This window comes from Pelodiscus sinensis, chromosome 1, assembly GCF_049634645.1.
Source record: "Pelodiscus sinensis isolate JC-2024 chromosome 1, ASM4963464v1, whole genome shotgun sequence".
NCBI lineage: Eukaryota > Metazoa > Chordata > Testudines > Trionychidae > Pelodiscus > Pelodiscus sinensis.
In genome coordinates, this window is record NC_134711.1 from 326475002 (window position 1) to 326498641 (window position 23640).

At 48.5% G+C, this 23640-nt stretch overlaps 1 protein-coding gene across 1 annotated transcript; it reads left to right on the plus strand.

The window, feature by feature from the left end:
• Window positions 1-15188: 15188 nt before the first annotated feature.
• On the plus strand, window positions 15189-22768 carry LOC102461561 (olfactory receptor 51G2-like). The gene is made up of 2 exons (XM_006126569.2): window positions 15189-15217; window positions 21790-22768. The coding sequence occupies exons 1-2, from the start codon at window positions 15189-15191 to the stop codon at window positions 22766-22768; spliced, it is 1008 nt and encodes a 335-aa protein (XP_006126631.2).
• Window positions 22769-23640: the final 872 nt, after the last annotated feature.

Consider the following 23640-nt stretch of genomic DNA (forward strand, 5'->3'; position numbering starts at 1 on the left):
GGACAGAGGGGGACCCATTGGTTGATCTCAAAGACGAAAGGTACACATCCCTACTGAATGTGTGACTACACATTTTTAAAGTTACAGGCTAACACAGCTGCACCTTTGAGGGTGTGTCTACACTTATTTTGAAGTAACAAGGGGAGTGTCCACATTCCCACGCCTGTTCTTTCGGAATAATAACTGCCGCCTGTGAAGAGGAATAAACTTACTTTGAAACAGTTATTTTGGGAGTTGTTATTTCAAAATAACTTATATCGAAATAACCTGGCAGTGTTGACATAGTCTGAGATGTTGACAGCATTATTTGACCTGCATGGAGTTGAACCATCGTCTGCAAAGCTGTAAAGAGCTCTCTGATAACTGTAGCAAAATGCAGGACAATGTAGCACTTTAAAGACTAACAAGATGGTTTATTAGATGATGAGCTTTCATGGGCCAGACCCACTTCCTCAGATCAAATAGTGGAAGAAAGTAGTCACAACCATATATACCAAAGGATACAATTAAAAAAATGAACAAATATGAAAAGGACAAATCACATTGCAGAGCAGGAGGGGGATGCGGGGGGGGGGGGGGGGGGGGGAGGAAGGAAGGAAGGTAAGTGTCTGTGAATTGATGATATTAGAGGTAGGGAGAGTGGGATGTTTGTGAGTTAAGATGATTCTTACCAACCACCACAGGACATACCACACTAATACCAACCCTGGTACCTTCCCTTGCAACAAACCCCGTTGCCAGCTTTGTCCACATATTCATTCTGCTGATACCATTATTGGGCCTAACCAAGTGAGTTATAAGATCAAGAACACATATTCCTGCGCATCCAGAAATATAATCTATGCTATCATGTGCCGAAAATGTCCGTCTGCTATGTACATTGGACAAACATCTCAGACACTTCGCCAAAGGATTAATGCCCACAAAACAGATATCAGACAAGATCACAAAGAGAAAACAGTTTCTTGCCATTTTAACCAGAAAGGACACTCTCTCAATGACTTATCCACCTGCATTCTGCTACAAAGACCTTTTACATCTGCACTTGAAAGGGAATCCTCTGAACTGTCATTCATGTTAAAATTCGACACTTTCCAAAAAGGACTCAACAAACATTTGAACTATCTCACCCATTACCAAGATAGTTTCCCCAATTATCACCTCTAATACCATTAACTCACAAACATCCCACTCTCCCTACCTCTAATATCATCAATTCACAGACACTTACCTTCCTTCCTCCCCCCCCCCCCCGCATCCCCCTCCTGTTCTGCAATGTGATTTGTCCTTTTCATATTTGTTCATTTTTTTTAATTGTATCCTTTGGTATATATGGTTGTGACTACTTTCTTCCACTATTTGATCTGAGGAAGTGGGTCTGGCCCACGAAAGCTCATCATCTAATAAACCATCTTGTTAGTCTTTAAAGTGCTACATTGTCCTGCATTTTGCTTCAGCTACCCCAGACTAACACGGCTACATTTCTATCACTATTCTGATAACTGTGAAATCCAAAGAGAAAGTCATCCGCGAATAAACCAATGTGGGCAGTGGTTGCTATTAGAAGTCAAGAATTTGCCAAAAAAACCCACCTGCAGTCATATTGATGGACCTCAGTTTTGAGCAAAATTAAAGCTTGCACACATATAAAAGCTATACCACTCTAAAAATACTGGTATGGAGCAAATACCCCCCCGCCCCACACACACACATTTGGGGAGAGCAGACCCTCAGTTGGCAAATGCTGACATTTTTAATGGCAAACCTGGTACATATGTACAGGAAAGAGCAAATGCAGATAAGATAGAGTCCATCTGCCTTGGAGAGATCACAAAGCTGATAGCTTTCTACACCAGTGATGGAAAATCAAACAGCAGAGGAGCAAACTGCAAACATAAGAAAGCTCAGTAGGTTATTTCGCTTTCTAAAAAGGAAGCAGAGAGGCCTCTATGACTCAGAGAGATAGTTGTTCAGAGAGTCCTGCATAAATTGTGTACAAATAAGCTAATGGAGGGGTCATGTGTTCATAATCCTGATGTTAACTCCAAACTCCATAAATATCTGCAGGGTATAAACAGCAAAGGCATAGAATCATAGACTCAGAGGGTGTGTCTAGACTACATGGCTCCATCAACGGAGCCATGTAAAGTAGTTTACCCGACATAGTCAATGAATCAGGGATTTAAATAATCCCCGCTTCATTAAAATAAAAATGGTTGCTGCGCTGTGCCAACAATCAGCTGATCCGGCACAGCGTGGGGGAACCCTTTGTCGACCGCACCCTTATGCCTCGTGAAACGAAGTTTACAGGAGTGGTCGACAATGGTTTCCCTTCTGCGTCTAGACTGCCCTTCTGCATCTAGACTGCGTCTAGACTTTCCCGATCTGCGTCTAGACTGCCGCGCTATGCCGACAATCAGCTAATCCGGCACAGCACGGTGGCCATTTTTATTTTAATGAAGCGGGGATTATTTAAATCTCCGCTTCAATGACTATGTCGGGTAAACTAATTTACATGGCTCCATCGAGGGAGCCATGTAGTCTAGACACACCCACAGGGCTGATAAAGACCGCAGGAGGTCAAAGTCTGCAGATAAATGTCAGGAAGGCAAAATTAGGACTTAATATTGCACCCTTTTCCAGAGAGTGAGCAACAGGAACTTTGCTGTTAACTAGGGGACGACTCTCCCAAAAGAAGTCCTGAAAGCCCCATCGTGTAAAACTTTTAAATGCAGATGGTGTCAACGCAGTCGGAACCAATCCTGCATTCGCAGAGAGAGAGAGGATGCCCTGAAAGTGTTTTCTTTTTCTAACTTCTGTGATTCAGGGCCTGATCCTCAGCTGAAGTAAATGGCTGTGTCTACACTGGGCCACTTATTCCGGAAAATCAGCCGCTTTTCTGGAATAAGCTGTAAGCTGTCTACACTGGCCCTTGAATTTCCGGAAAAGCAACGACGCTCTACTGTACAAAATCAGCCGCTATTCCGGAAAAGCTATGCTGCTCCCACTCGGGCATAAGTCCTTATTCCGGAACACTGTTCCGGAAAAGGGCCAGTGTAGACAGCCCAGTAGTCTTTTCCGGAAAAAAGCCTTGATTGCGAAAATGACGATCAGGGCTCTTTTCCGGAAAAGCGCGTCTACATTGGCCACAGATGCTTTCCCGGAAAAAGGGCTTTTCTGGAAAAGCAGCCTGCCAATGTAGACGCTCTTTTTCTGGAAATACTTCTAACGAAAACTATTCTGTTTTAAGCATTTCCGGAAATTCATGCAAGTGTAGACACAGTCAATCAGTATACAGATTGGACCTCCACGGACCCTTAGGACTTGACCAACCCTGGACGAGGGATTTTGCCAGAGATCTTCTGCAAAAACTTCTTGTGCAAAAATGCATCCACACTACAAAAGCACATCGCAAAAGTGACGTGCTTTTGCACAAGAGAGCGTCCACACTGCATGGATGCGCTTGCGCAAGAAAGCTTTGATTCCCATTCACAGAAAGGTCATCAGAGCACCTGTGCTTTTTCTGACAGGCTCTTTTTGTGCAAGAAACCCCTGTTGAGCGTCCACACATGCCTTTTTGGGCAAGAACTCTTGTGCAAAAAGGAGTTATTCCTTGTAGAAAGAGGTATACTTACACCGCAAAAGCCCTCTGTTCTGCTGTTTTACTGTAAATGTTCTTGCGCAAAAGCACGCTTGAGATGAGGACGCTCCATGGGTTTTTGCGCAAAACCCTGTAGTGTAGACATAGTCATAGACAGATTGTTATTACATGTTACATATAGGCTACTTGAAAGTAGGAATAAGAAATCCTCCGGAAAAGGCTTTATTTTCCGGAGAATAATGTCTAGACTGGCGTTTTTCTCCGGCTTTTCCCCAAGCCGGAAAAAAGTGGCAGCCATGTTAATGCAAATGCCGCAGGGGATATTTAAATCTCCTGCGGATTTGCCTATTCCAAAGTCTACATTAGCATCCCTTTTCCGGAAAGGTGTGCCAATGTAGACACAGCCATAATGAATCCACAGGACCTCTGCCACATTCGGTGCATAGAGTGGACAGTGCTCTCTTCTAATCAAATCCGAGAGAGGTAACTGTTAGTCTGTAACTTTAAAAACGAGCAGTCCTGTGGCACCTTAGAGACTCACAAAAATGTATAGTATCATGCACTTTCTTGGGTAAGATCCACCAACTCATCTGATGAAATGGGTCTTACCCCACAAAAGCTCATGATACTATATATTTTTGTTAGTCTCCTAGGTGCCACAGGACTATGTGCTGTATTCAAAATCTGATTTCTCTGCTGTACTACACAATTTAATTTAAGATACGCAACTCCAGCTACAAGAATTGCATAGCTGCAGTCGATGTACCTTAAATTAATTTTTCCGGCATCCCCACTTCAGGAGATTGATGGGAGAAACTCCCGTCAACTACCCTTACTCCTTGCCACCTTGTGGAGTACTGGGGTTGACAGAGGATGCCATCAGAATTTGATTTAGAGGGACCTTACTAGACCTACTAACTCAAACCCCAGAAGATCGATCTGCAGATTGTCAATCTTTCCATAAGTATAGACAAGGTATTGGCTCCCTGGCCTTATTCAAACACTGCAATAAAGACACAGCAATTAATTTTCTCAGAGATCAAGGTAAAAAGTATCCCCTACTTTAGGGTGACCAATTGCAGACACCTAGGGTACTTAGCACTAGGCAACACTTCATGGGTTCAAAACACAGTTCCAAGGGATGGCCAATCAGACCCCAGGTCTCAGATCAGGTACCCAAAATCTGAGGATCACACAATTAGTGACAAGTTCAGTTTAAGTGACTTGCCCAGCAACAAATGGGCAGTCCGTGGCAGAGTTAGAGACAGAATCCAGTTCTCCTGGGCAGCATTCAACTGCCTGGCCTATGAGATGCTGTAATATAACAAAAGGTTTCTGGGGACAGAGCTGAGAGGGTCAAATCAGGGCAAACTGCTTAGAAACAGGACTACTTTACAACCCAGGACTGGGGGTCCTTCCCTATAAGGCACCAAACCCAGTCACAAAGAGCACTTCTGTTTGTCAAACTGGCCAGCAGGAAGTCACACCAGCAATCCCGTTATATACTCCAGCTTTTCCTGTGCCGCAACCAGTGCCACCTCTTACACTGATGAGAGGTTATGAAAACCAATCTCCCCAAATCCAAACAGGTTCTTCCAATCCCAAAGGACCAGCCACATTCCCTGGTCAATGTATACCTCAGATCTTACCCAAATGAGCATGCTGTGCCAATCCTTTTAGAATCTAAAATCTAAAGGTTTATTAGTGAAAGAAAGAAAGAAAGAAAGAAAGAAAGAAAGAAAGAAAGAAAGAAAGAAAGAAAGAAAAGTGTGTCTACACTGCACCCTAAACTCGAAATAAGATACAAAATTTATTGCGTATCTTATTTTGATTTTATTTTGAAATAGGCTGTGCCACAATTAAGCACATCTACACAATGCCATATTCTGAAATAACACACTATTTTGAGACATCCCTTATCGCTCATGGAACAAGGTTTACAGGGATACTGAAATAGCACGTCCACTATATTTTTCAATAACGGACGCTTTCAAAAGACGTAGGGTAGCTATTTTGGGATATCTCTGGTATCCCAAAATAGCCTTGCAGTGTAGATGTACAGAAAGAAAGAAAGAAAGAAAGAAAGAAAGAAAGAAAGAAAGAAAGAAAGAAAAGTGTGTCTACACTGCACCCTAAACTCGAAATAAGATACACAATTTATTGCGTATCTTATTTTGATTTTATTTTGAAATAGGCTGTGCCACAATTAAGCACATCTACACAATGCCATATTCTGAAATAACACACTATTTTGAGACATCCCTTATCGCTCATGGAACAAGGTTTACAGGGATACTGAAATAGCACGTCCACTATATTTTTCAATAACGGACGCTTTCAAAAGACGTAGGGTAGCTATTTTGGGATATCTCTGGTATCCCAAAATAGCCTTGCAGTGTAGATGTACAGAAAGAAAGAAAGAAAGAAAGAAAGAAAGAAAGAAAGAAAGAAAGAAAGAAAGAAAGAAAGAAAGAAAGAAAGAAAGAAAAGTTTGAGAGTAGAATTGTTAAAGAAATAACATTAGATACACCCATCACAATGTTCCTGGGGCAGCCTTGTAGCATAGATGGAATAAACTGCTATCTTAAAAGTCTCTGGAGTACATCCTGTGTTATGATGGGTCCACAGTCCTTCCCGTCCCTCTGTTCATAGCAAAGACGCTTCAGAAGTGATGAGCTGGAATGAAGACATATGGAGGAACCTGTAGGGCCTTTTTTATAACCTTTCCTATGTGGAATGAGTCCCGTTGTTCTCTCCGTGTGACCATACCTCCCAAAATGGAGTTTGTCACATGGCAAGTCACCTGTCCATGTCCTTTTTAGGCAAGTGGCCACGGGGTGCATGACTGACTGCAGGTTAACAGCAGAATTCCTCAGATGTATATTGGCAACCCTTAAGGTTCATCGTCAGTCAAGTACCGGTACTCACAATATTGGTGGGGCCTGTTGATCTCTCCCAGAAGCAAACATCTGAAATACTCACTTGGCCCACTTTGTACAACATTTGGGGCAAACACACCACAATGGGTGTCACAATGTTTTGCATGTTCATATCAAAAATCCAGGAATGTCACAGATGGTCTTCTCTCTTCCTGCAGTTTAGAAGCTTCCAACTTCTATCACAAATGAAGCAGGAGTCCTATAGACAAAAGCCTCATTCATTAGACTACCGTGGGTCATCTCCAAAGTAGATCCAGGCTGTGCAATGAGACTATGTCTACACAGTGAGTTTTTGCGGAAGAAAATATGCTAAGGAGGGACTCATTAGCAAAAGTTGTGACATCATTAGCATATTTTCTGCTGTTTCTTTTTGCGCAAGAGGTTTTTGCACAAAAAGAATCAGTATGGACTTTTTTTTGTGTGCAAAACCCCTGTTTTGTGTAAGATCCTTATGCCTCTCTGGGACAGGCATAAGGATCTTATGCAAAACAGGATTTTTGTGAAAAAAAAACCCTGTCCACACTGATTCTTTTTGTGCAAAAAAGCCCCTTGCGCAAAAAGAAATGGCAGAAAATATGCTAATAATGTCACGACTTATGCTAATGAGTCCCTCCTTAGCATATTTTCTGCCGCAAAAGCTCGCAGTATAGACGAAGCTTCCTTGAGGCAGGAGGCAAGTAGCAAAACCAGTATGTGATGTATCCTCTTGCTGAAATTTTCCCCACAAGGTTAATCTGAGGAAGACACAGAGCATGGAAAATTCCGGTCCAGAGGGTTGCAATTTGGAAACGTTACAAGCAATGAAAAACGGTCTTATAACAGTGTCAGGCAGTCTTAATAATAACATGGTGGCGTCTGCAAGAAACATCACTTATGGGTCAATAGCAGGGAATGAACTTGAGCCAGTCAAACCCAAATACATCTACCACTTCAGCTCCATGAGCAGCTGTATTTGCAGTTACTACTAGAGTGGTACCCAGTACATTACACTGCATCCGAGCTGTCATTTAGATGCTATATGTAAATCCCAAAATAATGCTTCACAGGGATTTTTAAAAGTGAAATGTCGTCTATTTCCCGTTCAAAATTCCTGAGCTCACCACAGATTGGACAGCCAAGCTCCCTGTGCAATTTCAGAAAGGAAATCAGTGCCAGAGGAGATGGACAGATTTCCAAACCTCAGCTGAAGGAGGAGATCCAGGCAGCAGATTCTCCTATTCCAAATTTTCGCTGATTTCATGTGATGAACCAAGTTTCACAGGACGAGCCTGAAATGCACTTGGCTCTTATGATGACTGTGCATCAGCCTGATTGGAATGTACCCAAATCACTAAAAATAAACATAGATGCACCCAGTTCTGCCCTCAAAGGCAGTTATGAGATTCCCTTTGTGTGACTGAAGTTGCCCCAGACAAAACCAAAGCAGACTCTGGTCAAATGGGAGGGGCATTAGGGAACTGACAATTCTCAGATACTGTGGGGATGATTGCCAGACAGGACGGAAGAAAGGATGAAGGAAAAAGATGGTCAACCAGCAAAACCTAGCTCACCCAGGGAGTATGTCTACACTACAGCATTTTGTCGGAAAAGCAGCCATTTTTCCAACAAAACTTGAGGAACGGTTACACTGAAACTGCATTCTTCCACAAGAAAACTAAAAGAACAAAGGTTTTTTTTCTGGCATTGGTAATCCTTATTCTACGAGGAAGAAGCCTTTTTCTGAAAGCTCTTTCGGAGAAAGGCGTGTGTGAACAGGGAAGAGGGAATTCTTTCGGAAGGAGAGGAGAGAGGAAAAAGCACAGGTGTCCTGGTGGCCATTCTGTCCACAGCAATCGCAGTTTACATGCGAGAGAGCGTCCATTCAATCTGGGAGGATAGTTGGTCCTGCTGTGGGGGCAAAGGACTGGACTTGATGACCTTTCAGGGTCCCTTCCTGCTCTAGCAGATGGTATATTTCAAGTGTGGACATGCTGTTAGCAGCATAGGTTGCAATGGTGTTCTGCTAAAGTAGTGCAAAGTGCATGGCAATGTGTCTTCCCATTCACATATAATCTGCAGCAAGAGAGCTATTTGCCCTGCACCAGACTGGCACTGTGCATGTGCACAGCACTGGTGAATGGGGAGCATGGAGTGACAGGCTGAAATCTACTTGCTGTAGGGGAGTAGAAATAGCAGTTTATCAAGCCCTGATAATCAGCATCCCTAAATTCCCCCAGAAGTTTCAGGAGCCTTCTTTCTTCCTTGACCTAAAGGCTGTGTACACAGGCGTGATCTCTTGCAAAAGCGGCCGCTCTTGCGTAAAATCTTGCTGCCTGTCTACACTGGTCGAGTGTTCATGCACAAGTAAATTGATGTTCTAATGTATAAAATCCGGGCTTCTTGCGTGAGAACTCTGACGCTCCTGCTCAGGAATAAGCCCTCTTGAGCAAGAGTTCTTCCAGAAAAGGCCTGTGTAGACAGGCAACATGAATTTCTTGCTCAAGAAAGCCCTATGGTTAAAATGGCCATCAGAGCTTTCTTGCGCAAGAGAGCGTCTACACTGACACGGATGTTCTTGCGCAAAAGCACATCTCTTGCGCAAACACACATGCCAGTGTCGGCGCGCTCTTCTGGAAGAGTTTTTGCAGAAGAACGCTTCCGCAAAAGAGCTCTTGCGTGAGAACGCACCAGTGTAGACATAGCCAGACTGTTTGTGGTGCTGCGTGTGGGTTAAATCGCTGTCACACTCTGCCCTAGAGGTGGCTGCATTTGTGGTGCTCTCCACATGCCCATTCATGCTGTGATCATGCCTGGGAACACTGCTTATCATCAGGCTACGTGCAGGGATCCTTTCTGAGACAGAAGGGGCTTCGTGCTTCAGCTGCTGGATTGAATCACATATTGCCGCGAGGTAGGGTTCAGCTCCTGAGCTGAATGGCTCACTGAGATACCCCAGCTGGCAAGTCCTCCGCCCCCCCCCAGAACAGCACAGGGCCCCTCCTGCCTCTGTCTCTGAGCAAGTTAACTTGGGGAGCAAACTGATTCCCTGAGAGCTGGACGCGCATGAAGAAAAGAATGTTTGTAAACACAGGCGGGATGACCCGTTCGTTAACCTAACGAGCTAACTGATTCCATGACGCAGAGGTCTGTCATGGATTTGGGAGGAAAGGCTCTTTCATAAAGGGTGAGCAAGTACTTCCTGCTCCATCATTGTCCTTTCAGCCTCCAGCGATCAGGCCAAGCAACGGCTGCTGCCTCCCAGGAATGAAAAGAGCAGAGTCCAGATTCCCAAGGAAGCCGCACAGCATGATCCCAGCAGGCCAGGCAGTGCCCTGTGCTATGTATTGAGTGCCAGGATGTAGCTCACAGGCTCCTGTTACGTCTAAGCCACATTGTATACATAGGGGAAACTGAGGCACAGAACGGGTGAGTCACTCTCCCAATGTCATACGGTGACACAGTCACTGGAAGCAGAGTGTTGGTCTCCTGATAGACTCCTCTCCTGTCTTCCTCCAGCTATGATTTACACTCCAGCAGCACTCAGAGGCCCAGTGGAGGATAGGACCTGGTTGTGCTAGGTGCTGTACACGCACAGCCAGGAGACCCCTTCCTCAAAGGGTGTGGAGCTGGATCCGATGAGCCAGGAGGGCCCTTTCATGTCACTAGGCCATGTCCCGATACGTGATGCGACTCCCTTACGTTCACCTGTTCCTCCCATGCACATGCGGAATCGTCTCTGCCTATTTCTTCGCTTCTGCAGAGAATCCTATTTCAGAGAGGGACAAACACAGCTAGCTAAGACCAGCCGGGATCAGCTCCCTTCTGCTGCCGTAGCATCTCCACCCATGCGCTTTAGGGACGGTGGGCAGGAGATGTTACAGGCGAAACGTTACAGACGGGCCGACCTTAGGAACAGCGCCTGGGAACGGCCACAGAAAACACACCGGAGGGCGAGCGAGCGGACAGAGATTTTCCCTTTGTAAAACCCGCTGCGGTCTCCCAGCCCTGAGTCCGAACTCTAATCTTTCCCTGCGCTCCTGTGGCGGGCAGCGCGGGGCTGGGGTCACAAAGCTGCAGCCCTAGAACTCTGCTCTCCAGGCCTCGTGCCTGAACCAGGGCCGGGCATGCCACTGCCTGGGTTGTTCCCTAGCACCCTCGCTGACAGTGACTGTGCCCTGTTATGGACCAGGCCCTGTCCTGAGCACTAGCTCTCACCAGCAAGGAGTCCTTCCCTGCAGGCCTGTGCAGGCCGTGCCAGCCAGCAGCCCCTCAGCCCCTGGGGGTTAGGGCAGGGTGCAGGGTGGGTGTTAGATGGGTTCAGCGTGCTGCCGCCGGGAAGGAGGGTTCCTTTCGGGAGGCCTCGCACTAACTCTGGGGCTGTTTGCACAGCAGGGCAGCTCCACCAGCCCCGGCCACAGGGCGAATGCAACACAGCATCCTGCCGCCCTCTGGGCTTGGCGTGCTTCCCATTTGGAGCTCGCCCAGTATGGATGCAGCCCTTAGGGTCACCTGGTAGGGAGCAGCTGTTAGCACTGAGATGGCTCCTCGCAGGCACTGCCCTGCCAGGGCTGCCAGCCTTTTCCCTCCGCTCGGCTGACGCCCAGCACGGCCTCCTGCAGGAACGCCAGCTGCTGGCACAGCACCCCCCAGGGCAGCAGGCTGAACTTTCTGGGCCTGGCATTTCTCCTGGCAAGGGGCAGGCCAGCGTGTTCTCTCGCTACCAGCTGGCCAGCTCTGGGGGTCTGTGGGGTGTTAGTGATCACAGCAAGTGCACTGAGTGCACCCCCTTGGGTACAGACTGGAGCCAAGCTGGGCGTGTGGGGTGGGTACTGTTATAACTAGCGTGCTGACAGTCGCTAGCTCCGGCCCACCCTCTGTGTACGGCACCAGCTACCCACAACCCTCATGCACCCCCGGGAGTCCAGCTGAGCACCAGGTGACACCTCAGGAGCTGGCATTAGGCCCTGCCCATGGCTGAGGAAGGACTCTGCAAACATGGCTGCCACCTAGCGCTTGGCTGAGGCAGCATTTCCAAAGCCAGGGCTGAGCTCCTGGCCCCGCTCCGTGGGCCGAAGGGGTTAGGGTGTGTATTGATGTCTGCTCCAGAACAGCCCAGCACACGAAGGGACAGGACAACAGGCTCCTTACGCACCTAGCTCTAACGTGGAGGGAGGGGGACTTTGGTTTGCCTGACAGGTGCCGGAGGAGTCCTGCTGCCAAGGGAAAAACCCCTTTATAACTCATATCCTACAAACAAACAAAAAAAACAAAAAAAAAGGAAAGAAGGACGTATGAGAGTTAAAACTGCAGAATCCTTGGCATGGGCTTGTAGCAGTGATGGAATAAACTGCTGGCTTAAGTCAAGTCTCTGGAGGACATCCACACTCACTGGCCCGTTCGTCCTTTCTTCAGAGCTTCTGTTCAAAGCAAAGATCCTCCAGAGGTGAGAAGTTGGATTGAAGACAAAATGGAGGCATTTCCAGGGCCCTTTATCTACCCTCGGCCATGTGGAGGGCCTCCCATTGTTTGAGCTGTATATAAGCACATCCCAAAATGGAGTTTGTCACATGAGCAAGTCACTTGTCCATGCATGACTCAGTTCTTTGCAGACCTTGCTCCCGTGCTGGTCTGAACATGCACAGAAAAGCTCTTCAGATGATGGATTGGCACCTCCCAAGGCCCATTGTCTGTCAAGTACTTCTGTTCACTTGACTAGCCACCCTTTCACAATAGGTTGGCCAGACCTCCTGTTGCCATCTCCCAAAAGCACACAGTTGAAATACAAGTACAGAGCCAAGAGTCATAACTTCAGATACAAAAATGATACCTGCATAGACACAGTATAAAGAAAACCAGCAAATCATAAGCTTTCTATAGATGCCTCACTTGGCCCACCTTGTTCAAGCGTTGGTGGAAACGTATGACAGGGGTTGCAGCAATAATCTGTATGGTCATAACTTAATCCAATAACATCACGCCCCATTAGACCTATACCTGGGAACAGAAACTGCCCCTACGAGGGTCAGACCCAGGGCACACAGATAGCGAAGGAGGAACCTGCCCATCCCTTACTCCCGGCTACTCTGGGTCTAATGCCATTTTGGATCAGGGCAGGGTGCCCAGCCAGCTACAGTGTCTGTGTTTGTCACCTAGCTCCCCAAAACAACAGGACTTTGAATGGCTCAGCCAGCCCCAGTGTCAGAGCTAATGTCCCAGCAAATGGCCCTGCTATGGATTCTTGGGATCGGGGCACATGGTACCGAGAGCCTTAGGGGAGAGATGGCAGCTGATACAGCCTTGGCTTCTTGAACAGTCAGAAACCCACAGCTCAAGGGTCACTTGTCCAAGGACAGGGGTCAGGCTGGAATTCAATAGGTTGATAGAGGATGTATATTCCCTTTATAGTATACTCCCCTTTATTTGGCACTGGTGAGGTCATTTCTGGAGTATTGCGTCCAATTCTGGGCCACCCACTACAGAAGAGGGCATTGGAGAGCGTCCAGCGAAGGGCAATGAAAATGATGAGAGGGCTGGAGCACATGACCTATGAGGAGAGGCTGAGGGATTTGGGCTTATTCAGTCTGCAGAAGCGAAGAGTGAGGGGGGATTTGATAGCAGCCTTCAGCTACCTGAAGGGGGGCTCCAAAGAGGATAGAAGAACTAGAGGACACCAAATGAAATTAATGGGGAGCAGGTTTAAAACAAATAAAAGAAAGTTCTTCTTCACACAGCGTGTAGTCAACCTGTGGAACTCCTTGCCAGAGGAGGCGGTGAAGGCTAGGACTATAATAGAGTTTAAAGAGAAGCTAGATAATTTCATGGAGGTTAGGTCCATAAAAGGCTATTAGCCAGGGGATAAAATGGTGTCCTTGGCCTCTGTCTGTCAGAGGCTGGAGAGGGATGGCAGGAGACAAATCGCTTAATCGTTGTCTTCGGTCCACCCTCTCTGGGGCACCTGGTGCTGGCCACTGTCGGTAGACAGGATACTGGGCTAGATGGACCTTTGGTCTGACCCAGTACGCCCGTTCTTATCTTCTTATGTTCTCATGAGGATGGGGAGAGGCTGTTCTCAGTAGTGACAGACGGCAGAACAATGGTCTCAAGTTACAGTGGGGGAGGTCTAGTTTGGATACTAGGAAAAACTATTTCCCTAGGAGGGTGGGGAAGCACTGGGATGGGTTCCCGAGGGAGGGGGTGGAATCTCCATCCCTAGAGGTTTCTAAGTCCTGGCTTGGCACAGCTCTGGCTGGGATGATGGAGTTGGGGTTGATCCTGCCTTGGGCAGGGAGCTGGACTCAATGACTCCCGAGGTCTCTGCCAGCCTTAGGGTTCCATGATTCTATGATACAAAAAGTGCAGAGAAGGGCAACAGAAATGATTAGGGGCATGTGGTGAGATTAATGGGACTGGGATTGTTCGGCCCAGCGAGGAGGGATATGAGAGAGGCCCATAAAATCAGGAGTGGTGTGGAGAAAGAGAATTAGAAAGTCTTATTTACCCCTCCACTTGACACAGGAACCAGGGCTCACGCAAGGAAGCAGCTTTTAAAGCAAGCAAAAGGCAGCGCTTCTTCACACAACGCCCCGTCAACCTGTGGAACTCCCTGCCAGGGTGTGTTGTGAAGGCCAAAAGTATAATTGGGTCCAAAAAAAGAACCTGATATTTGCCACAGTCTGTCCTTTCCCCCTAAAGAACCTGACCCTGCCCACGGTCAGAAGACAGGACTCCGGCCTCGATGGACCATTCCTCAGACCCAACATGGTCATGCTCATGTTCCTCAATTGTTCCACTGAGGCCTGCTGCAGAGCGGCCTATTGCCCGGGGGCCCCCAATTATAGAGCTGACAGAGCCACCCAGGCAGATGTTCAGGGACCACAGTGTGAGAGAGGCTGGTGGCGGGGGAGTGCTGCCACCTAGGGGTGAGATCATGCAACAGGAGGGACAGAGGCTCATGTTTTCTAGCTGGGCTGGAAACCAGGAAAAAGAAATTCCGCCCAGGAAAAATATTTGCCCTCAATTTTAATCCATTATTGGGAGGGAGTTTTCATAGAGGACAGATCATTTCCCCTCAACACTCAGCTGCCATGAGGCTGCCCAGCTACAGTTGCCTGGATCCTCATGAGAAATGGAAGACTTTTCTGCCTCTCCCTCGTATCATAAATGAAGGTGGCACGGAGTATCTGTCTGCTTTTTGAATATGGAAAGGTCCAGTCCTTCGGGATCAGTCTCTGGCCGGGGTGTTGTGCCCATCAGCTACTACAACCTGCCTTGCCATCTCTGTGCAGCCCTCTCTTCGCCATACAAAGCCACTTCAGCAGTGGTTGCCGACAGGCATCCTGGTAGCACATCTCTCCTGCTCCAGGACCCTCTCAGTCCGAACAGGGCTGACAAGTCCGAATTCCAGGAATCGAGCCTGCAGCAGGGCTGGTGCTGCAGGCCAGTTGTTTAGCATCACCCCCCATCCCCTGGGATTTGGCCTCCTGCCGTTTGCAATTGGCCGTGGTGGGGTAAAAGCTGGTGCACACGAAGCCAAACAGCTGAGGTTCCCTGATGGCCAAGTGGCCCCAAGGGAAGGTACAAACATGCTGCATAAAGGCAGCTGCCTCCCTAGCTGAACACACACTGCTTGCTGCCCATGCAACCTCTCCGATGACTCCTTCTTCTTTATGATGAAGACCTCTGGTGCCAGCAGCTCCCCTTCTAGCAGGAACTGGGTACGTTGGCAAGTGTCACTGTCTGTAACATGCCAAGTGCAGGGCGAAGGCTGCAGGCTGTTTGCATTGGCAGCTGTTCTGTGCAGCGGCAGAGGACTCAGCGGGGCTGTCAGGGAGACCCAGTGAGGGGGCGGGAGGGCAGGCAGTGTTAGGTTATACAGAAATATGACATTCAAAGGGGTCTTGGGCTATGTCTATACTGTAGCTTTCTTGTAGAAAAGCATATGCAAATGAAGCACAGCGTGGAATATTGCTGTACTTCATTTGCATAAGTTATGAGCAGCTGTTTTTGCGCAAGAGGCTTTTGTGAAAAAATGAGCAGTGTAGATGGCTCCTTTTTGCTCAAAACCCCCTTTTGCACAAGAGCCGTTCTTCCTCAAAAAACAAGGAAGAATGGCTCTTGTGCAAGAGGGTTTTTTTGCACAAAAAGGAGCCATCTACACAGCTCGTTTTTGCACAAAAGCCTCTCGCGCAAAACGGCTGCTCATTACTTATACAAATGGAGCACGGCGATATTCCACGCTGTGCTTCATTTGCATATGCTTTTCCGCAAGAAGGCTACAGTATAGACATAGCCTTGGAGTGTTAAAACCTCAGTGGCTCGAGTCAGGATTTCAAAATGGATCCCACTGCTACAGTTGCCGTGTGCTCTGGGCCCAGTCCTGCCCAGGGGCTGAGTGCGAGGAGACCCCTTGGAGTACCAGGGACTAGTATCCAAATTGCTTCCAGTTGATTTGCTCCTGTAAATGGAATTAGCAAATGCGTTTTAAAGGGTTTTATTCTGCGGCTCGCTTTTGAGGTCAGGCATTCAGAGCCATGAGGTTCTGTGGTAACGAGTCTGATGGGGCCCATTTCTGTTTCCTGACTGGCTGAGAGTCACTACCCTCAGAGTTACAGGGCTACCGGCTTCTCTGCCCCCTCTCTGGTCCCAGTGCTGTTGATTCAGCCCCTGTGGTTCTTCGCTTTGGGAAGCTGAGTAGGGCTGAGGCGAGTCACCAGCCAGCCTTCTAGAGCCAAAATACGGTGTAATCTGACCAGCAGGAATTAAAGTGCAACGTGGGGGAAAAAGCCCCCACTCTGACAGGGACCCAGGCAGGCCGAGGGCCGTCAGCCTTCCCCAGCTGTGTCTGTGCCTGTCGGTGTAAAGAGTTTCTCCGCAACAGCGGCCCCACCTCTGGACTGACTCCCAGCGCTGGCAGAACAAGCTGGGTGGCTGGAGCCCGAAAATGGGCTCTTCCCAGCTCCTCTGTTGCCCCTTGCACTGAGTGATGGCTTTTCTTGAGCTGTCGCTTCCCCTCCTTCAGCCTGCTCTTAAATTAAGAAGCACCAGGCTGGTTTCACCCACTCTAGCCAACATCCCATTAGTGAACCCGACACAGCGAGCAAACACCCCCAAGAACTGGGCTTAACAGACACATTCAGTTACTCCTGGGGCCATTCTGTGCCAAAAACTTGAACATTCTGCACCCGATATTTTAAAATTCTTCAAAATTGTGCAAATAATTGTGGAGGCTCCAGCGTGCCCTTGGGGAGCACAGGCCTCTGGCTGCACAGAAGTAGGAGATGGCTGTGTATCTCCCACCTGGGTCATGGATTCAGTGGTGAGGCTACACCCAGCCTGGGCTCAGTGCAAGGATGCAGACTGCCCTAGAAGCACCCTAGGACTCTGGCCCTCTGTTCATGGCACACTAGTTGTGGGCAGGCAAGCTCAGCAAGGCAGGACCAAGCATGGAGGGGCTTAGTGTGGGGTGGGGTGAGGTGAGAGGGCTTGGTGGGGAGCAATCAGGCTGGGGTGGGTCACTGGGGGATCCAGGTGTGGGATGGATTTGGGTACACAGAGGCTTGCTGGGGGGTGAGGCTCTGGGTACAACTGTCATGAGACTTTATAGGGGGATGCAGGTGAGGGTGGTTGGGGTTCCATGGAGGGTTTTGGTATGCAGGGCAAGAGCTTGGCAGGGGGGTGGAGGTGTGGGGGACTCAGTGGGGATCCAGATGTTTGGGGAGTGAGGCTAAGTGAGGTGGGGATCTGGGTGTGGGTGACCCATCGGGGTGGGCCAGCTATGGGTTCATTAGGGGGTTTCTGAGTCTAGGGGCTTTGGCTCTGTGGGAGGGTCAGGATACACGGGGGTTGGGCAGATGGGAGAGCAGCTTCCTGTATGGGGATCCCTCCCCCTGCAGCTGAGGTGTGATGTGTGTGTGTGTGTGTTCAGAAGCTTCAGGAGGTAGCTGAGTTAGTTTGTACAGGCTAAACTTAAAAAACAAAAACTGGTCTGGTAGCACTTGATAGACTAACAAAACAGAAATGGGAACATGAACTTTCGTGGGCACAGCCCACTTCTTCAGAAGACCAGAGTTTTTACAGTGTGTGTGTAAGTTTGCAGAGCTTCCTGCAGCTGGGGGAGAAATCTGGGGTGGGTCGGACCCAGCCCCAGATGCTGAGCAGGGGAAGAAGTCTCATCCTCACCAGCCCAGCCGGGACTGACACCTGATCCCCATGCTAGGGTAAGAAACATAGACAGTTCTTACCAGTCCTGTCCTCTGCCCCACAATGACATACTTCTTTGCCACATGCCTTGGGCACTGGGAACATATTTCTGGGGAGGTCTGCCTGACCTCTCATGTGGCTTCCCCTTGCTTCCCTTTCAGGAAGCCATTTTTCTGCAGGGAAGAAAAGAAACCTGCTGAGGACATACATTTTGTGCATGCGCAGTGGCACAGAATTCTGCTAGGAGTAACATTCATTCTGGAAATTCACCTCCAGGTCTGTCCCAATACCGTTCCCAGGGGGTATGAAAACAGACACAGGTAGTCAGAGAGCAATCGACTGTTTTCATGTGGGAAATTAAGTTCCATTTCCGTGAATACTCAGGCATTTGACTTTGAAATCCACTTCCTGCAAACCCTCCTTGTGCCTGATTACCAGGCGCGGAGGTTATAACATACTGGGTGTGATGACAAAACTATACCTGCGTCTACACTACCGCCATGTTCTGTCGACAGTAAGTCGACAGTAATGCGGCAGTTTTGTTGACGGTGGTCAACCTCATTCTATGAGGAATAATACCTGTTTTCGATAGTACTCTGTTGAAAAAAGTTGCTATTGCATGCAAATTGTGCTTTTTTGAAAGAGAGCATCTAGACTTTCCTTTGAAAAAGTGGCTTGCTTTGTCGACAGTACTGCTTACTGCTCGGGTTTACCTTGGGCATGGCCTCCGGAAGGTTGTTCCCTGCTCACTGCACATGACAGGCCCTCGGGGTCTTTTCCTAGGCTCTTGCCCTATGAGCTCCCCGGACACCTCCCGCTCACAATCTGAGCTGGCTGCAAGGCCTTCCGCCTGTGTGCTTTCACGGTTTGTGTACACGCTCATGCTCCGTAGTCTCCGCTTCCTCACCCTCATGTCCCACTCCGATGCTAAATGGTGGATCTTTGCCACCTATTGAGGGTGAAGAACCCCAGCGCCCCAACCTATATTCCACTTTGCTCCCATGGCCTGCTGGGGAAGCTGGATGGTGGTTCCTCCATGGAGCCATGACGACGGGCATGGATTTGGCTTGGTTCATTCCTGTCCCCGATGTCTATCCCTACCCCGAGTGCACCAGATTTCAGACCCTATCCCGGGTCCTCCTGGGTCTCCTTTTATGTCTGTGGTGGTGCTTCTCTCCCCCACCTTCTCAAATAGGACACCCCAGCAGTGACTCCACAAAGCCGTCAACTTCCTCCTAGCGATGGCCAAAGCGGCCATCTACATCACCAGAGAGAGGCTGCTGGCTGAAAGGATTCTGTGGGGCTTTCTTCCAATGCTCCATATAGAATCATAGAATCATAGAATCATAGAACTGGAAGAGACCTCAGGAGTCATCAAGTCCAGCCCCCTGCTCTAGGCAGGACCAATTTCAACTAAATCAACCCGGCCAGGGCTTTGTCAAGCCGAGACTTAAACCCCTCTAGGGATGGAGACTCCACTACATCCCTAGGGAACCCATTCCAGTGCTTCACCACCCTCCTAGGGAAATAGTTTTTCCTAATATCCAACCTGGACCTCTTCCACCACAACTTGAGACCATTGCTCCTTGTTCTGCCATCTGTCACTACTGAGAACAGCCTCTCTCCATCCTCTTTGGAACCTCCCTTCAGGAAGTTGAAGGCTACTCTCAAATCCCCCCTCACTCTTCGCTTCTGCAGACTAAACAGACCCAAGTCCCTCAGCCTCTCCTCATAAGTCATATGCTCCAGCCCCATATGTTCATGTATGTTCCTGGTAGAGACCACTGGCCCCCCGGACACTTTCAAGGAGCAATGGGTGCTATGTGAGGTTTCTCTTTGGTGTCCACTTCAGGTTCTCTTTTTAAAAACCCTTTGATCATCAGGCCTGCCCTTGCTATATTTTCTATGGTCCCCTGTCAATATTTGAATCCCCAGGATCAGTTTTGAATTATTTGAATTCCCAAAGACTGTGGAGAGTGATCCATTAGCTCTGGACAGTTTTCACCTGTCCGCTTCCCTGGAACCCAGAAGGATCATCTAATAGACAAATTGGAAAAGAAATCTGATGAGGTTCAACAAGGACAAGTGCAGAATCCCAAGCATAGTTACAGGCTGGGGACTGACTGGCTAAGTAGCAGTTCTGCAGAAAAGGACCTGGCGATTACAATGGATGAGAAGCTGGATATGAGTCAACAATGTGCCCTTGTAGCCAAGAAGGCTAATGGCATATTAGAGTGCATTAGGAGGAGCATTGCCAGCAGATCTAGAGAAGTAATTATTTCCCTTTATTTGGTACTAATGAGGCCACATCTGGAGTACTGTATCCAATTCTGGGTTCCCATTTGCAGAAAGGACGGGGACACATTGGAGAGAATCCAGTGGAGGGCAACAAAAATTACGAGGGGGTTGGGGCACATGACTTCTGAGGAAAGGCTGAGGGATCTGGGCTTATTTAGTCTACAGAAGAGAAGAACAAGGGGGGGATTTGATAGCAGCTTTTAACTACCTGAAGGGAGGTTCCAAAGAGGATGGAGAGAGGCTGTTCTCAGTAGTGACAGATGGCAGAACGAGGAGCAATGGTCTCAAGTTTCAGTGGTCGAGGTCTAGGTTGGCTATTAGGAGGGTGGGGAAGCACTGGGATGGGTTAACTAGGGAGGGGGTGGAATCTCCATCCCTAGAGGTTTTAAAATCCGGGCTTGACAAAGCCCTGGCTGGGAGGATTTAGTTGGGGTTGGTCCTAAGTTGGGCAGAGGGTTGGACACTATGAATAGCATGTTACCCGAGCATGACTGAAGTCAACCACAGACCCTTGAATGGCCAGAGGATGCAGGTCCTGTGAGGATGAAGCAAAGCCTGTAGGGTGATCCACATCTCTGGGTTCAGTCAGTGCTGGCCAGGCAAAGCCCTTCAGCTCCTCTTGGAGGGATTCCTTGGGGGCCAGTGTGTATCACCAGGAGCATTCGGTAGGGGAAGATTTATCCACTCCGGTTCTTATTGAATTTACACATTGAGATATGGAGTGACAGTGTTAAAGGCAATGTTATTGATTTCAGAAGTGGGCCCTGATTTCATACCATGTGACAGAAAAAGGCAGAGGCAAAATGTGGATTCTCAGTAGTGGGGAAAGTAAAGAATATATACGTATATATTGATGATGAGGCAATGAAACATGTTTATAAATAGCTTTGGTGCAGGAGAGATAAATATAAGGACCATTTTCACCAAACACTTTCCATACAGATGTCATCATACAATGGGCCATACACCAGGAAGGGTGTTTGCGGGAAGGTGACAACTGTAAAATCACATAGTAGGCCGTGGAACTCTCAGCCACAAGACATCCATAGGGCCATGAGTGTAGCAGGATTCCAAGAGGAACTGGACATTTACTTGGGAACCAGAAAATTCAGTACTGAGGATTTTTTTAAATGTCTTGGAAGGGCACTAAAACTTCCTAATTTGCCCCACAAAATATGTCTAACTTGTAGGTTTAGGTTGTCTCATGGGGTACGTCTAGACTACAGGCTTTTGTTGACAGAAATTTTGTCGACAGATACTGTCAACAAAGCTTCTGTCGACAAAGAGCGTCTAGACTACATCCAGTTCTGTCGACAAAGCAAGCTGCTTTGTTGACATGACAGTGTAGACGCAATAACGCCGTCTGTCGACAGAACTCTGTCGACAAAAGGCGTTGTTCCTCGTAGAATGAGATTTACAGCCGTTGACAAAACTGTTGAGTTCTGTCGACGTTATGTCGACAGAACTCAGCGGCAGTATAGACGCAGGTATAGTTTTGTTGACAAAACCCTATAGTCTATACACAGCCATGGATGCGTATTAAAAGGCTTCATCCATCTTTCTTTGCAGATTCTGGAAATGGCCTCTAGTTATTGGTCTGGATGGACTACAGGTCTAATCCAGTCTGACAGTGCCCATTTTTCTGTAGGTTGTGCAAATCTAAGACTAAGTTTTTGATGATTTTCCTTGAGTACTTGGGAGTCCCTTGACTTCCACTGAGAGCAGAAAGGTGCCTTGTTTAATATAACCTAGACTCCTGTTTTTTTTTCCTTTTAGGAAGGAAAAGTCAAAGCTCCTCAGGCCTGTTCAGTACACTATGTCAGCTGTCAATGACACCACATTCAACTCTGCAGTGTTACTCCTCACCGGGATACCTGGGCAGGAAGACGCCCATATCTGGATCGCCATCCCCTTCTGCTTCATGTATGCTATTTCGATAGCAGGAAACGCTTTCATTCTGTTCATTATAAAGAGAGACCCAAGCCTCCATGAGCCTATGTACATTTTCCTTTCTATGTTGGCCATCACAGACATTGGATTATCATTATCCACCATGCCGACGACACTCAGCACTTTCCTGTTTAACTCTAGAGAGATCAGCCTGGATGCCTGTTTTGCCCAGTTGTTCTTCATCCACTCCTTTTCCTTCACTGAATCCTCTGTGCTCCTGTTGATGGCCTTTGACCGCTTTGTCGCGATCTGTTACCCGCTGAGATACGCCTCCATCTTAACCCCACCCAGAATAGCCAAGATGGGACTGGTGTTTACGCTAAGAGGGGTGGCCGTAATATTCCCACTCCCCTTTCTCCTGAGACGCTATCAATACTGTCAAGTCAGCGTCCTGTCTCATTGCTACTGCATAAACCAGGAGGTCATGAAGACGGCTTGTTCAGACATCAGAGTCAGCAGCATCTACGGCTTGTTTGTCACGATCTCCACGGTGGGGGTGGACTCGCTGTTCATTTTCCTCTCCTACGTGATGATCCTCAAAACGGTGCTGAGCATCGCGTCCCACGTGGAGCGCCTCAAGGCCCTGAGCACCTGCGTCTCCCACCTCTGCGCCGTCCTCCTCTTCTACACTCCCGTGCTCGGCTTGTCTGTGATACACAGGTTTGTGAATAACGCTTCCCCCTTGCTTGAGATTCTCATTGGCTACGTCTACCTGGTGGTCCCGCCCCTGATGAACCCGATCGTGTACAGTGTGAAAAGCAAACACCTGCGTGCGAGGATCATCAGGGTGTTTGTCAAGTGAAAGGACAGCACATCCCCTGATGCCAGTGCTGGTGAGATGGGTGACAAGAAACATGGACCGAGGCATCCTGGGCCCTTACATCACAGAGGTCATGAGCCACTATCTCTAGTCTGTAGAGAGGGTCTGAGAGGCTCTAAGGCCTGGAGCCAGGGGAGAGGGGCTGTCCCCAGCCTCCGGTGAGCGAGGACGTGGTGCTGGGGGAAGGAGGCCAAGGCAGGCTTCAGCATTTACAAAGCGACTGTTCATGGAGAGCCAGGGGACTGGTGGGATATTGGCTTGTAGAGAACCATCTCAGCGGCAGCTCCAATCTCCGAATTCCTGATGCTACAGTCAATAAAGACAAGGGATGTGGCTGTTGTTTCCCATATACCTGGCCTGTCTCTAACACCCAGAGATAATGAAAAAAGTAGCAGTGCCCTCTGGGTGCTGTGTGATCCATGGGGCTACGCCAGCTGTGGACAGGGGTGATTCAAGGGGCACAGACACCCACCCTTCCCCCACAGCCTCAGCCGGGGGCTTGTGGCTGAGTCATATCAGAGACAGGAGTAAGGCAGGCGCTCCGGAAACCAGTCAGGAACCCCCTCCCCCATTTAGGTCCCCACATACCACACACCGGCTGAGTCCACCATAGTGCCCCGAGGGGCAGCAGGGTTGTGTGTGTGAGGGAAGGTCTGGTACACAGGAGTCCTGGCAAGAAACTTAGGTCTAGATTCCCTCTGACTCCCCTCCGTTTGCACCACCTCTGTAATGCAATGGGGCGGAAATGGGCCTCGGCTCCCCCACAGGGCCATGTCTAGCTCATCTCCCAGCCCAGCCCGTTCAGTGTAGGGTGCCCCCCTTTGCAAAAGGGAGTGTGGGACACAACCGGGAGC

What these genes read in the sequence shown, in the direction of transcription:
- LOC102461561 (XM_006126569.2), top strand. Translation starts at nt 15,189, where the DNA reads ATGAAGACCTCTGGTGCCAGCAGCTCCCC. An exon ending in TCTGGTGCCAGCAGCTCCCC is followed by an intron (nt 15,218 to 21,789) that starts TTCTAGCAGGAA and finishes TTTTTTTCCTTT; the next exon opens with TAGGAAGGAAAAGTCAAAGC.